Source organism: Pholis gunnellus (genome assembly GCF_910591455.1).
Source record: "Pholis gunnellus genome assembly, chromosome: 20".
NCBI lineage: Eukaryota > Metazoa > Chordata > Actinopteri > Perciformes > Pholidae > Pholis > Pholis gunnellus.
In genome coordinates this window covers 13,561,211-13,577,305 of record NC_136547.1, presented here as the reverse complement: position 1 = coordinate 13,577,305, position 16,095 = coordinate 13,561,211, and the positions used below count along the sequence as shown (strand labels likewise).

Below are 16,095 nucleotides of genomic sequence, written 5' to 3'. Positions count from 1 at the left end.
ACTCTTAAAATCTGTCTGGTCTGGTTTGTTTTTGTACCTGCTAACGCAGTCGTGTGTCTTTGACCTCTGGATACTAACGTGCCCCGCTAAATCTGTTCAGCCGCTCTGATTGGCTTGCTAGGCCGCTTTCACTCCAGATGTTCACGGATTGGATTATGGAATCATCACGTCTCTTGTTGATTCGGAGTATTGCTTTTCCGCTTTGAATCCCTTCGTGGAGCATGCAACCGCTCTTGTACACGCATAGATGACTCTGTATGTGTGAGTCTGGGATGCATTTTCTTTAGGATTAGTACAAGTCGGTCTGTTTTGCTGTTAACATGGCTTTGCATTGAATATATCTTATCATCTACTCACTGTCACAATAATCCACTACATTATATTATTGTAATGATGCAGACGCTGACACATACATAGTTAACAGTTACAGTCGATCATAGTGAGGCATTATTGTACATGTGTGTTGTATATATGTGTTTTTCATAGTTGTCTTTTTTCAGTCACATGTCTTCTATTTATCTCATGAAATAGCATTAAAAGATAGATTGCATGATCATCATGTTTCAGCTGTGGGCAGATGTAGCCTAATGCTAACGCTCCTCTTGGCTTTGCACTGAAGAGGAAATTGATGGTTGTGTGTATATTAAAGTGCGTGCGTTTGTGTGCGCAGACCGCGGGGTGAGTGGTGGCAGGAGATTGGAGGAGAGAGAGCACAGACCATAATTAAAACTATTCCTTAAGCTCAAGTGGTTACCAGGCAATGTGACCTTCGCTCGCACAGGTCCAGCTTCGGATGTTGAGCCTCGTAGTTAAATGAGACACACAGTGGAGTGTCTGTTTGTGTGTGTGTGTCTGTGTGCGCGTGTTTTGCTGTTTCCAGCTAAGTTGTAAACCTTTTACAGCGTATTCACTTTGCCAAAGCACACTTTAGATTTGTCACATTTTCAAAAACGTTCGTGTGTGTGTGTGTGTGTGTGTGCAACACTTTGCCCATACAGTAGGCTGTAGTGTGGGTTTGTTCATTTGCAAATTCATTAATACAGACCAGATGCCTGGTTGGACAGCTTGCTCAAGTGTCTCGGGTGGTTACCGTGGTTACTGCCTCACCGCCGTCATCGTCGTGTCAGCCATTTGTTGATTTTCTTTATGAAGTAGTGGAGTGAAGAGGCGTTGTTGGTTTCACATTGTGTTTATTCATCCTTTAAGGCTTGAGCGACGTGTCTGGTTCCGGCTGAATATTTACAAAAGATTGAAAGACGAGATACAGCGCGACGAAGTCACCTCAGTGTGTCCTTTATTCACACTCGTTCCCAGTGGGTCTCATTATGGCACGTCTAACTAATGGTCCTTTTCAACTTCTCATGCAGATTTGGTGTGTGTGTGTGTGTGTGTGTGTAAGTAAAGCAGAGTGAACACAGTCATTTGCATGAGAGGTAGCCCATTTTTCTAAGGTGCTGCTTAAAAGCTTTTGCATTCATGCATGTCTGCATTGTGTAGATGTTGCAGGTGTTTAATGGCTCCATAGTCGTGTGGCAACAAGTCTTGATTTGCATCAGCAGAGCCCTGTGTGTGTGTGTGTGTGTGTGTGAGTGTGCGTGTGTGTGTGTGTGTGTGTCTGCGTTTGTGTGAAAACAGACAAATGTGGCCTGACTCAAACACAAAACCTGTAGATCCAGTCCTGAGATTCATCTTGCGCTCAGAATGATGACTTAAGTGATGTTTTTTTTTCAGTTAATGTTTTGCTCCATTTCATTTTGGTGCTGAAACCAACAATTAGTCAATCGACAGAGAGTGAACCACAATTTTGATAATAGATGAATTGTTTAAGTCATGCACAGATACCAAATATCCCTCTCTGTGTGTTGTCATTTTAAATTAAATAATTTTAGCTCGGGGAAATTTTTTAGAGATGCACCTTTTGTTGTTTATCATCATGATTATTCTTTATTTCACCCGTATTGTGTCATGTAGTTATTTGTTTTTATTGGATTTTTGTTTACTGATTGGTTAGATTTTCTGCTTATTTTGTGTGCTTCGTGTAGTCTTTAATTTTTTTGTTCTAAATTAAATTATATAATTATTGCTTAGTTTTTAGTTTTTTTCTTTCCTTTTTCGTTATTGTTTGTTTTTCTCTTTATATTGAGGGAGGTCCGTTGTATAAGCCCGTGGCCTCTTGACCTCTCCTATTACATTCTTTTCTTTCGGGATTTTATGAAGTCTTATGTTTGTGCACATTTTTCAGGGATTTCTGTGTATTGAGTAGCTCGCCGTCACTCAACAAATGTAGCGGAGACACTCAATTTCATAATGATTTTAAATAATCTGTACTTAGCGTGGATTGGTCATCTGGCCCGATCAGTTTAATACAGATTTGAGAACCCGAACATTTTATGGACAAAACAATTATGAGAGAATCAGAAAGATTATCAATAATAGAAATAATATTTTCAACCGTCCTTTCACCAGTAAAATGAGTTTTGTTCGGATAACATCAAGGCTTAAAAAACAGTAGATATTTCAGGCCATGTTGGCTTGATTGACAGGTGTCTCAGCTTTAATAGTGTCCGTTTCCTCATCCCTCCTTAAAATTGTCTGCCTCAAAGCGACAGTCAAATCAAATCCAAGCTTCAAAAAACGTCACAGTTAGGCTACAACGTCCCTGTTTTCCTTGCAGTGTGTGGTTTGGCCACCATCGCCCGCCTCTCCCCTTTTCTGTCATTAGCTGTATCAGCTGTGGCCATGTTTCACTAGCAGTGTTGACACAAAGAGCACAGAGCTGAGGTCTGAATCCCTGCCATTGCCCTTCACCAAAACCAGAGGGATCATCTCAGCAAGGGATTCTGTGTCACTCTCTCAACGCGCCAATGAGGTCTCACATTGCAGTCAGAGGAGTGCGTATCAGACCTTCAAACATAACAGAGCCCTAAACATGTACCACACAAACGCAGGCACAGTATTTATTAGGATAAAGTAAACGCATATTCACAGTAGTTTCTGAGAAGCACGTTGACACATTCACACACTAAAATCCTGATACAGAGGCACACACACACACACACACACACACACACACATACCTGTACCATGTTTTTTTGGATGAAGGCCAGTTGGAGTCTCAGTGGAGGGTTCAGTGCAGAGCTCCTGAATAGAGAACACCAGTGAGAGAACATTAGGTATGTTTGTAATCCACAGCCCAAAATGTCAGTCGAGTTTGGGGATTTTTTTTTTTCCCAGTTTAATCAAAACGGATTCTTCTCATTCTTCTTCCCAGAAATGTCTCTACCGGCCAGTTTATCCTTGAATCATGAATAACATTATTATTTGGGACTAAATAAAAATGGATCCTGAATCATGAAGATACAGATACAAAATACTACAAGGCATTCAATTATATTGTAGTTAAGTTTTCAGAAATGTGTGAAACTAAAACCACAACTTGTTTTTTTGTTTTTTCTACAGTTAACACAATTAATTAGTGAGCTATAGAGATGCTGGGTGGTAGATTTGTTTAACCCTCAGACAGAGCCAAGCAGTTTGCATCTGTTTCCAGTCTGTGTTTTGATCAGCTAACCACCGGCTGGTTGAAGCTTCATATCCTCCTTCTTATCTAACGCTCAGCAAGAAAGTGAATGTATTTCCCAAATATTGCATCATTTCCTTTAAGCTATGTCATACAGTGCTGTGCTTTTAGTCAAGGTTATTGTTTTCCTCCAGGGATTCTCGAGATGGTCAGTGTGTTTTTCTCGCGTACCTCTTCATTCTACAATATTCTGCAGTAGACAAAGGTGTTTTCATCCCTGCTCATTGATCTGTTTCCCAGCGTTTTTCATATTGTTGCGCCATGTACATTATTCTAGTGCCTGTTTTTAATTTTTTATTTGCTGCTGCAGTGCTCTATGCATTTGTGTTTGCATACTGTGCCATGCTACCTTGAACAAACCTTGTGTGTTTATTGTTTCCTTATTCACAAAGCATATGATTCTGTTGGGACAGTCATAAGAATGGGGTGGGACATTCAATAAGCCTAATTGATCTTAGATGCTGCTTTTCTATGTTGGGCTTGCATATCTCTGCTGAAAAGAGTAACAGGACAGAAAAAGAGAAAGACGGGGAATGTTCCCAGAGCCCCAGCCTGCCAAACCACCAGGACGTCCTGAGATCAGTACAGTAGCCGTGCCCAAATATTCTCATTGTACTGCTCCACAGCTCTCTCTTCAGGATAAAGTTAGCTTATCTCATAATAACAGCCACTTCGTCTCCCATTTAAAGCCTCATTTGCTGTAGCCATTGTCCCCCACCACTGCAGACCCTGGTAATGTGAGCCCAGACCTCAACCCAGGAATAATTCCTGAATAATTTCAGAGTTGGTTTTAGCTAACCACTAATGGTGTTAGTCACGCTTGAGTAATCCTGAATTAGCACCAGCCGGGAATTCAATAGCAGGCCTGCGCGGATAAAAGAGATATGTGTAGGGCAAACTAAGTGCTAATTTGTGCAGACTTTCTGTGATGTGCGGCGCTGCTCTTTTGGACCTGGGGACTGTTTGGGTAAGACACAGGGCAGTAATTTATGTTGCTGTGTAATATCCTTTCATGAGCAGATTTGCTCACTCGGAACAGGAGCATCAAATGGAGCGCAGTCTTGAAAAATGACTCCTGCTGTATGGCAGCAGTTTTCTCTTAGTCGTGGGCGATGAAAGAGAGTGATGGCGTTTAAAGGAAGATTGTTGAGTGCAGATGTTCACCACGGGCGAGGTCAAGACTAATCTTCTATCTTATTATATACTGTACAAGTCAGCATTCCAGTTACCAAGCTTGGACGCCTTGGGGGGGGGGGGGGACTGTGATGGAGGGAAGAAAGATGAGGCAAAGAGGGGGTGGGGGCATTATTGGAAGAAGCAAAAGGGTGGAGGAAGAGGGGTGCAGAACTGTGTCAGCATATGTGAGGGAGATTCCTCAAATAGGCCACAGCCTGGGGAGGGATGGACTGAAGCTTCACTCGGGGGAACATGCACACACAAACACAATCACACACAACAGGCACATAATATAGATACAAACATACGGTATTCTGCGGGACGCCTAGTTATGAATAACCTTAAAGGAGGCGACACCGTGCCGCATGTGAGCTTGGGTCTGAAATTGAAACCTACAGTAAAATTAGAGGGACTGAGATGCATAACTCAGCAGTTCTAAATACCCGGGTGTCATTCTCTTTCTCTCTGCAGCTCCGTCTCTTCTTTCCATTTCCATACCTTTTACTTGGTCTGTGTTTTTACCTTCCTCTCCCTCATTCTTTATCTCAAGCGCGCACACACACATAGACACACAATCCACTGAGACAAAGAGCCGCACCCGCCACGCTGACTGCCAAACTGACTCAACACTTTAACAAGCAATTCATTTGTCACAGTAATGAAACAACCACGGATCTCACCAGGCCTTCATCAATATCGTCTCCCGAGCGGGGCTTCAGTCCAAAAACAATTGCTTCAAAGTATTTGCTCTTTTCTACACTTTGTCCAAATTTCTACAAACTGGTGTGTGTGCAGTTTTGTGTTTGTGGGATATTTGCATTTGTGCCAGCAGGTGCATTTACGGATTTAAATACCTTGATTTGCTTGGGCCCATCCCCAGCGCTCAACCTGATAGGAGTGCCGGCAGAGCCCAAAACTAGACATGAACAGGTGTTGCTTTATATTCAGAGGCAGATCTGCTTCAAGCAGGCAGGCTGCAGACTGCCGACAAGTAATGGAACCTCAAACTTTTTCAAAGGTCAATCGTGAGCTTTCATATTGTTGTTTACCCAGACTTTGTTTTCCCTTGTATGTGTGACAGTGCATTACATAATTTGGCCTGAAAAAAAGGTTTGTCTGTCTTCATGCGTGCTTCTGCACATTGTCGATGGGCATTTCAAGCCGCAAGCTTGCGAGGTAATGCATTTTAAAGGTGCTGCAAGCAATATTTGAACATTAACAGAGGAATGTGTGCAGTGTAAAAGGGGTTGCTCGAAGTGACGATTCCTTGCTATGCAATTTCCCTCAGCTATACGAAGCATTTCGTAATCTTTCTCATCGTTTCGGTTTAAAAGCCTCTTTTGGATTCACTCTCACCGCTCTCATGTGCTTTGCGTTTAACCATTTGAGGCAGCTGTTGTTGATGCAGAAGCTCTGAAAATCTCACTGTACACTACCTGCCAAGCACTCTATGGCTGACGGACAAAGTTAGAGACTAGCTGGTGAGCATAGTGGAGCTTTTAGCAGCTAAAGAGCCCGACGGTGAATATTGGACTATAACATTTCAACGTTGTTCGTGTGTTTACCGCTTGTTGCACTGCCCTCAAGTGGACAAAAAAAAATCAATCATTGCAGGTTTAACAGTCCATGCATTGTGGAAGGTGCTGGTGTCGCTCGCTAGTTTGATTAAAAGTGAGCATAAGATGAAATTCTCCGATGCCTGGAAGAAAACCAACCAACCCTTTCGTCTCTACGCTCCACATGCCCATGTTTTCTCGCCTCTCATTTCACTCTTGTTCCACTGCTCGATCACACCTCTACTCCCATCATTCTCTGCCTGTCACCTCCCACGACCAGACATCCTGTCTGTGAACAGTCGGCATCGCTTCCTGGGTCTGCCCGTGACTTCATGCCCACTGTACCTAAAGGGAACTGTTAAAATCCTTAGGATATGTCCCGGGCACGCTGTATACATTCATGACGCATTCATGCCTCCTTTTAATTTCCCTGCACATTTGACACATTTCAGAAATAGAAGCATGTATGTCCTTGTGGCAGCATGCGTGGCAAGTGGATGTCTACGGTATACATGTCAGTGGTGTGATGTAACTGGAATGCTTTAATGTCAGTTTTAGGGAAGTGCTCTTTATTAAGACTGTAAGTAAGCTGCTTTTAGCCACGTCAGTGAAATTCCTATGTGTTTCCAATAACTCATAGAAAGAAGCAAAGCATTGTCGGATATGTTATAATTTCTTAAATCTTATTTTTTTCTGCAGCTGGTCAGTGTTTTCAAGAGGCTGTTAACACACCCTGAGTGTGTCCTTTGTCCGTGGGTGAAGCGGGGACTCTCTCCAGCCAGCATATGGCTCCTAATGCATTTTAATGGCTTACTGTCCCAGCTCATGCAAAAAAAACAAAAAAAAAACAGGACAGCCCAGAGTCCAAGGACAGAGAAGTAGTCTGAAATAGAGACATCTGTCCGTTGGGGTCAGTCTGACAGAAAGGGAGGGAGGGAGGGAGGGAGCGAGGGATGGAGGGATGGAGGGAGGGGGGGAGTAATGAGTATGAGGGGATGCAGTGTCAATACAGAGATGAAAAAGGAATCGGAAAAAAAACAAAACAGAAGCATTGATTGAAAGAAAGAGGGGATGGTGAAAGAAAGAGGGAGAGGAAGATGGATGAGTGGGGTTAAGCAGGGCACAAGGCACAGCTTTCAATACTTACAGTGATACTTGGACAGTCCATCTGGATCCTTGCATTCCATGTTGCACTGTCATGTATTGTGTAAGAGATGCACTCGCTGTTCGTACTGTAAGCGACTAATCCAGCTTTAACTGATGCATATTTCTGCATATTTAGGTGTTTTTTGAAGGGAGTCTGGTGGCGGCAGTGTGTTGTAACTGTAACGTCCTCCTTGCCAGTGAATACGTCCTCCTATAATCAGGGCTCTGTGTTTGCACAACCACGTTTACATGTACAGTATCTTGCAGTTGACTTTTCAAGGGATTTGTGAAGCAGGTCACCCCCTCGGGCCTCTGTCTGTCTCACCATGTTAGACTCCCATAATATCTCTCAGTGCTAATGCTAAGCTCACATTGATTCCAGAGAGCATTACTCTTCTGCCTTTTGGTTTTTGAGCATCAGCATAGTATAGTATGGTGTTAAGGCACTGCTACGTATTGTCATTACTTTTTTAAGATGGATGTTTATTGAGTTTATAGAGTTGAAAACACCTCCCTTAGGATTCTTAGGTCTTTGAAATGTTGTAAAAAATATATATATTTATTTTGCTGCTGACTGGAATGGGTTAGGGTTACTACACCACCTGCTGTTTGTATAAGTTTATATTGTTTTAAGTCAACAGCTAAGAACACCTTTATGTTTAAAGCTCTCTCTGATTGGAATATTCTACCTGTAAATAAATATCATCTTTCCTCTTTTCTTATTATAGGATCAGGTGTCCATTTTCATGCTCTTGTTTGAGTATGGCCTCCTGATTTTGTCTTATTATTTAATATTTATATACATATTAAATAGTAAGTATATATATATACATATATCATTTAATTATCTTGTTGTTATTTTAGTTTTTTGTTAAATGTTTTGTCTAATTGTGCTTGTATTGTCTACTTGTCGTTGAGGACGATCCCCATGAACGACATTTCAAGGGGTTATTCTTAATAAAGAATTTCCATATATATGATACCATGTCATACCATATCATGTGATTGTGTGTGTGTGTGTGTGTGTGTGTGTGTGTGTGTGTGTGTGTGCCTTTTGGGCTCTGCTCCAGTGTGGTTCAGCAGCAGTGCAGTGCTCCAGACTGGATTAAGGTCTTGCTTGGATGTGGCTGCGCTCCATTTGGAAAATCAGGATTTGGATTTGCGATAGAAGCACAAGGGGAGGTGTTATGTTATCCCCAAGAGGGACAGGCTGAGTGATACCGCTCAAAGATGAGGAGAAAGAGGGAGGTATGGAAGGAGAGGAGGAGCGAGAAAGAGAAAAAGATAGTAGGGGGAAAAGCCGATGATGATGTAAATGTCGTGGATGACATGGCAGCATGCAGGCACAGTCGCAGACCAGTTAAACAATAGTTTGTGTGTGTTTCTCGATATCTATCACAGTTCCTTCAAACATGGTACTTTTACTTTTTGAGTTACCGTGCAACTCTAATATAGTCTCTGTTTGTGCTTTTTTTCCAGAACGGCCCATGCCAGGACAAAAAGCGAGGCTGCAGACCAGGCCGCCATCTCTGCTGTGCACGACTCGGAAATTGCCAGGGCGGTTGCTAGGGAGCTCGCCCCCAACTTCTACCAGCCAGGTAACCTTTAACAACAAGTCTTCGTACACAGCACCTGTCTGATATTTTAAAGTGTGTTCCTGGAGGCAAAGTGTGGACATCACACAGCCTTTAGCAGCGGTACGAAAGACACTAGATACTTTCCCACTCTCTCAATGTGAAAGAAACACTTGGACTGCAGGTGCACTGAGGGGTTCGGGAGGTCAGCGTGTGTGATGAAATACAATACTTTGACTATATTTCAAATGCATTCCTTGCTAAGATTATCACAGTAGCCTGGTTTAACACATGAGTTGTTGCAACCCCCCCCCGACAGTGGGACATTTACCCAATTCCAGATTCCAGTTCCAGGACTGTAATCAAAGACTAGAGCGGTATTGAGGATGACTTCTAACGCCACAATGGGGGCCTGTGTATGTGTATTCTGGATGGAAACCTCTTCTTTGCTCTTGGGGGGGGGGGGATGTTGTTACAGTTTGGAGATACTCGCTAAACTTTAGTGAATTGTAGAGTTGTCTAACAGGCACGGTATGTACGTGAAGGTCAATGATACCGACTGCTCCCAGTACCAAGTAGTTCTCATCTTTCCCCTGCGTGGAGGTTTGACAGGCACACTGCCATAGTATACTGCAGCTCACGGGGGGGGGGCAGTCGACTGAACTCTGTTTAGTTCATTTACAAGGTAAGCAGAGTTTTACAAGGCTATGCCAGACATATAATACTACACAAATAGCGAGGGGTACAAATCCTTTTTGGTCTAAGAGGTGGGCTCAGCGGTGGAACACAAGGGCGCAAAGAGGGCAACATCAGAAAAGAGTGAATCAAATATGAGTTTTTAATGTAGCATTACCTTGTTTTCTTTCACCTTCTTGATTAATTCTGGTATTTTTTGGGAGCAGGATTTTTATCTTTTCTTAAATATAACATAATAGATAAAAAAAACTCTAGTAAGCATTCGTCTACCATCCAGATCAACCAATGTTTGGTTATACGTTTAGAATTTCAGCAAAGCAAACTCATGCATTGAATTAGTCATTTGAAATTGTTCTAAATCCGTCATTTGCATGGATAGGAGTGCCATAGTTGCTATGTCATACATCTTTTTGTTTATTTGTATTTACAGCGTAAGATCTGTACTAGAGCTGCCTCTTCCACTGTTTGTAATATATTTAGGCCTATGAGCTAGCCGACCTTGGGCCCTTGCCAACAGCCACCATAAAATAGTGGGTGACACATAGATTGACAATGGGACCCATTCAAGCACGTCGCTCCACTAAGCCGCAGAAATGGCCAGCCCGGGCCAGAGACATCCTGCGGCTTGTTTGTGTTGTGGAAAACGGCGATCATGCTTGGCAGGCCGGGGGTTATCTCCGGGTTCACAGGTCTGCGCAGAGAGTGTCCTTGCCTTATAAGTCAGATCATGAATGAGAAAGCAGGCGATGTCATAATAATGTGCAGCGCGGGGCGACATCTGAGCTGCAGTGTTCCGTTCAGTTACGTAAGTGTGTCTGGTAAGCCCAGCCGAAAGCTAGACGGGCAAGGGCAAAAAAAGAAAAACACATTTCTTATACATAAATTATATTTTGAGTTTATGAAAGTTTTTATATAAGTTTGTATCTTCCAGAACATAAGAGCAGTTTTGGGAATCTGGAATGGCCTACTTTGTGCTTTGGCAGGTTGGACCATGTTTGAGTGCAAACACTCATAGGTTTCCCCTATGTGCAGCTTCCTGGCAAAATGACCATTACTGTTGTTAACTTCAAAGAAAAAAATGCACGGTTTTAAAATATTCCAAGTAAGTGTAGAATACATTTTTGTATTTGTCGATTTGTCTATCTCGATGCTACAGTGAGACAAAGCCGCTCAACCAAGCATTTGACAGAATTCGTGTGACTTTCCCAAACTATTCTGCTTTGCTTCCTCAATGTGGAAATATTCTCACTTACCCACATCCCACAGCTTCTAATAAGTCCTCTAAGGGTAACAACCGGGGTCTAAACCCCTTGTTGTTTGTAATTGGCATTTCAGACTCATAGCAGATTATCACCCAGATTGGGAGTGTGTACTTCAAAAGGGAAGAGAGGGTCACAGGGAATGGGACCCTGACCTTTATGATTGGTTCACACACAGCACCCTGGAGGGGGAGCAGCAAGGGTTAGCAAGGCGTGGCCTGAGTGGTGACGTTAATTGGGCTATATTTGGTGCCGATGTGTGCTCACTGGGGTCTAATGGAGACATAGCTGAAATCCTTATGCACTGAGAGGAGCTCGGCACCACACACGCCACTCTCCTGGGCTGACGCAGAGCAGCTGTCCCTTCCTTCAGCCAGTCGCCAGGGCGCTGGGGGTGGGGGGGGTGGGGGGGGGGGGGGTTGGAATGAGAGCAGGGATCCCGCTTTGCCCTGTTTGACCCAGTCAAGGTACACTTTGACCAGGTGAAACCATAAAAGCCGGGACCTGTCAGGGCTGAAAACCAGACATGAGCAGGTGCTGCTTTATATTCATTGCAGCAGGTGCCGTGGAGTAAGTTTCATGACAGTTCAGCTGAACTTCAAAGTTATGCAGCAACTTCTTTCAAGGATACAGCTTATTCATTAGTTGACGATACCAATGAACGGATCCTTTTTCCAAACAAGTTCCTAAAGTATTTTAAAAAGTGCATCAGAATAGTATGAAAGGCCAATTTCCCAAAAACATACATGGTTCTCAAATATTGGGATGTATTTATCGCCGTAAAGTTCGTGTTTGTTTCAACGTCCGGATTTGACCCTGATTACACACAGCCAGGCGCTACAGACCAATGGGCCTACTTTATTTGCATGTGTGTGTGTGTATGAGTGCAAATGCGAGTAAGTGTGCTAACATGCTCATTAGTATCCCAGTTTTGAGCCTTATCTTTTTGATAATAATCAAGATACTAGTGTGCTTGTACCCTATGTAACAGTAGCGGAAGTAATCTGGCTGAACAATGACAGCTCCCCCTGCCCATCTGCCAGTGTGAGTAGGAGGAAGAAAGAGAAGATCTAAAAAGCTACAAATTGAGTCATGAATATTAAATATAACAGTGTGGAGAACATGCTGAGATCACAACCCACTGAACAGACTTATACATATACAACAGTGTAGAATAGAACATAACCAAATGTAGACCAGGAAAATGTCCTTCACTGCCACTTGGAAGACACGCTATTACATTTGACAAGGAAACACTTAAGCAAACAGTTTGCCTCGGGACATGTATGTTTTTCTGTCCCCGTCGACTGCTCTGTGCATCTGACAAAGATGAAAAGGCAAGGCAGTAACCTGTCATCATTCAAAGTAGCAACAGCCTTGGGTCAGTGTTTGATTGTCATGATAAACAAGATTCAGACGGTGAAAAAAAAGTATGATTGCAGCACATGCTGTACCCCCCCCCCCCCCCCCCCCCCATTCCATTTACACACATACTGTACATGCATGCACACGCATACCGAAGGTCCCCCCCTGCTGCTGCTTTTCATCTCATGTTCAGGTCAGTAGGGGTTAGGCTGGGTCTTAAAGAGCCGTTCTGTTTGTGTTTTGTGAGAGTATATGATCGCATGTGTCAGCGTGTGTGTTTTGCCAACAGTGCACCGGAGCAGAAAATGTGCTGTGGATTAACATGAGGCAAACTGTCAACCACAGCTTAACCAAAAGCGTGTATTCTAGTAACCCCAAAGAGACACCGGTGAGGTAAAAAGACAGTATATATTACAGTTCTTAAAAAAGAATAAAATGCACTTCACTTCAATTTTATTTGTGCGTATTGTACAAATAAGTATTTTTGTCTTGGTCGTGACTAATACCATGGCCCGTTTTAATGACCCTCCTTAGGAGGCTGCAGCCTCAGCGTGTTGTTCAGATGAAAGAAACACCACAGCCGTTTGGGTAATTGAGTCCCAGTACGTGTCCCAGCTGACCTGGAAGAATAATCTTCCCTCACTCGTCACATTAATATCTACAACATGCTAAAGTATCTACAAAACAACCACAAGTAGTGCGATTTATCAAAGTAAAATGTCCAAAAGGTTCTTCAGCAGCTTTCTAGTGTTTAAACACAAACAAAAAAGCATGTTCAGCATATTTTGGAATCCAGCATTGTTCAGAAGTGTAGTGGAAGCAGTTTTAAATGACTGCCGTTGTTGCACTTCTATGTTAGTGTGAGGCTGTGGGTCATTTTAGAGCCGAGAACCATTCAGAAAATGCCTGGAACCCCTCGCAGGAATCTGTCCCCAAACAGAGTGAAACTGCTCCGGCCCGCCCACGGAGCCCTAACTCTTATTGAGTTATGGTGTGAAATTAAGCGCGGCGGATATATTAAGCCTCGCTCATGTTCAAATGTCCCCCCTCTAGTCTCTTCGTAGTAGGTCTTATTGGTTGTGGACGTCATGAAACAAATTGGGAATGCCATGCAGCTAAAAAATACTTCGGGCTTATGAGTACCGAGGCCCAAAAGATTCTGCGATAAGGCCGTTTACTCTGATATGGGATTGGCTACACTTGTTCCCTTTTAGTATTTGATGTTTGTACAACTGCTCCTAGAGAGGATACGTGTCAAATTTAAATCAATATGAATTATTTTCCACTGAATTACAGCATGTAAACTTAATAGGGGTCATGCATATAAGAGGCGTCTCGTAAATACTTTTGATTGCTCTCTGAGATAAGCCTGTTTTTAAACACAATAACTCAATAACCAACATTAGAATCACATCACCATACACTGACTCAGGATATAGTATCTGGTTAGGGTGAACAAGAGTGAAAGACAAGCAAGATAGTATTTTCTTCTACTTAAGAATATTATTTCTATCTATATTTTATTATTTCTTTCTTCTATCTATATTTCTATTTGAAATTGTCTTCATGGGATGTGCACGATTCCTCTCTGCTCATGCCATCTGATGCACTTCAAACAAAGCAGCAATGTCTCTTTCTTAGTCACTCTGACACCATTTCATTTAGGCAAAGTGAAGAAAAAAAAACAGGCAAACAAAAAGCCTGATGTCTCTAATATATATATGAATTCAGTGCAGAACAAAGGGACAGATGAAGTGTCATTCAAAAGGCATTTACATTCAGATTCAGGCCCTTGTGTCCACACATTAGAGAATATGGTAGAAGACCAGTGTGCATTTAGACTATACTGTGTCCACTAGCCCAGGACCTCAGTCCATAAATTCCTAAGGGAGAAAAAAGAAGCAGCCAACAGTATGAGCTTCCCCAGACACAAAACGACTCATCACTGGACCTTAAGGTCGCTTCTCTTTATCTTTACAGCCGTGTTGGTTGGATGTTGAGAATGGATGTGACAAGGGCCTTTCCCGGAAAACAACATGCTGATAAAAGATAACGGCTGATGAAAAAAAATGAGCCTGCAGAGGAGGCTTACTTAGTGAAATGGTGTTTGTGACCCTGCATTAATCAGTCTATTTTCCCCTCTCTCTCCCCCAGTCTTTGCAGAATGATTGCATATATAATGTTGACTCATGAATATTTTAATTGAAAGTTCAACTGTGCTTAGGGCCAGCTCTGATTTAAATCTAGCTTGCGGTGGAACTCTCCAGTCGGGCAGGATGGATCGCAAATTAAGAGTTCTCTGTACGGCTGAACAATTTTGAAGAAATATCTAATTGTGATTATTTTTGACTGATTTGGCAATTGTGTTATGAATCGCGATATTAGCGGGAATGATTATTTTTACATCTTTATTGTCATTTTCTTTAAAAAACATATTCGAATTATTATGGTGTCATTTTTTTGTACTAAACAAATATGTTTTCCTAAGTCTGAAATGATGATCCTTTAACAAATATTGGGCATATTGCGATAGTGCAGCCCTAGAGCTCTGTTCTCCTAATCTGGCTTCTTGGACGGTGGCCTGAGCAAAGAATGTCATGATTTTGCTGGATCTCCAGTCTCAACATTGAATTGTCTGAACCTCAGATAAGGTGGCATTTGAATCTTGGTGGGCCTGTATGTTGAAAAGCTACACAGTCCTTTCGAAGAGTAAGAAGAATGCTTATGGTTTAGGCATGTATTTATTATGTTAATGTGTGTCACCTCTCTCACCTCTGCAGGACCTGACTACTTAAAACAACCACTGAAGGAGCCTGTGGAGATTAAAGAGGTCCCTGTTGAAAAGAAGGAAAACTCCCATAAAGATTCTCCCCACTTTTACCGCAAAGGTACCACTCCTCACCACTCCCCTGTGAACAGTCCTGTAGCCACGCCTCCCCCCTCGCCTCACTCCAGCAAGAAGAAAAATCAGGTCGCCAACAGCACCAGCCGCAAAACCAGCAAAGAGGAAAAACCGTCCCGCAAGACAAGCAAAGAAGAGAAGTCAAGTCATAAGACCAGCAAGGATGAGCGGTCTAGTCGGAAGCTGAGTAAAGAGGAGAGGCTGTCCGTCACTGATGGCCCTAAAAGTTCTCATGTGCACGTCGAGGCTTCAAACAAACCCACTAATATTCAGCAGCCTACCCCAGCATCTGCTCCTGCTCCACATCCTCCGACAATGCCAGTCAATGGCCAGCTCCACAGCGAGTACCACAGTTACTACGTGAAGACCCCTGTAAGGGTCCAACCGCCACCGGACCCTGAGGAGGATAGAGAAGGAGACCCTACTATCCTGGACTTGGCACGTATGGCCCCTCAACCCCCTAAGTCCTATAGTATCCCCACTCCTAAGCCAGCCTCCTTACGGGAGAACAAGAGCGACCCGAAACTCAGGAAGCAGGATTCCCAAAAGCCAAAGAGCCTCGCAGACACAAAGAAAGCCAGTATGGAGATTGCAGAAAACACGGAAGAAACAGTAAGTATCAGGGAAAGGATAGAAAAATGAGTTTTGGAAGGAATAGTTTAGACAGTTTGGGACATACGCTCGTTCGCTTCCTTGCCGAGAGTTTGCTAAAAAGATTGCTACCACCCTTAAACATAAGACTGGTATCAATTTGATCTAACTTTCCCAAAATATCTAGCTATTCCTTTAATACTGCCTGCTTCTTCATATCCAGATGGTTAACGATCTTGTATGTGAATAT

At 42.9% G+C, this 16,095-nt stretch overlaps 1 protein-coding gene across 1 annotated transcript in view; it reads left to right on the top strand.

Annotated features, from left to right (window-relative positions):
- Positions 1-16,095, top strand: part of jph1a (junctophilin 1a) — a 28,478-nt gene that overhangs the window by 11,536 nt on the left and 847 nt on the right. Inside the window, exons 4-5 of the mRNA XM_079181903.1 lie at positions 8,938-9,056; positions 15,133-15,866. Of these exons, the coding sequence (XP_079038029.1) occupies positions 8,938-9,056; positions 15,133-15,866 (853 nt within the window). The remainder of the gene's footprint in view (positions 1-8,937; positions 9,057-15,132; positions 15,867-16,095) is intronic.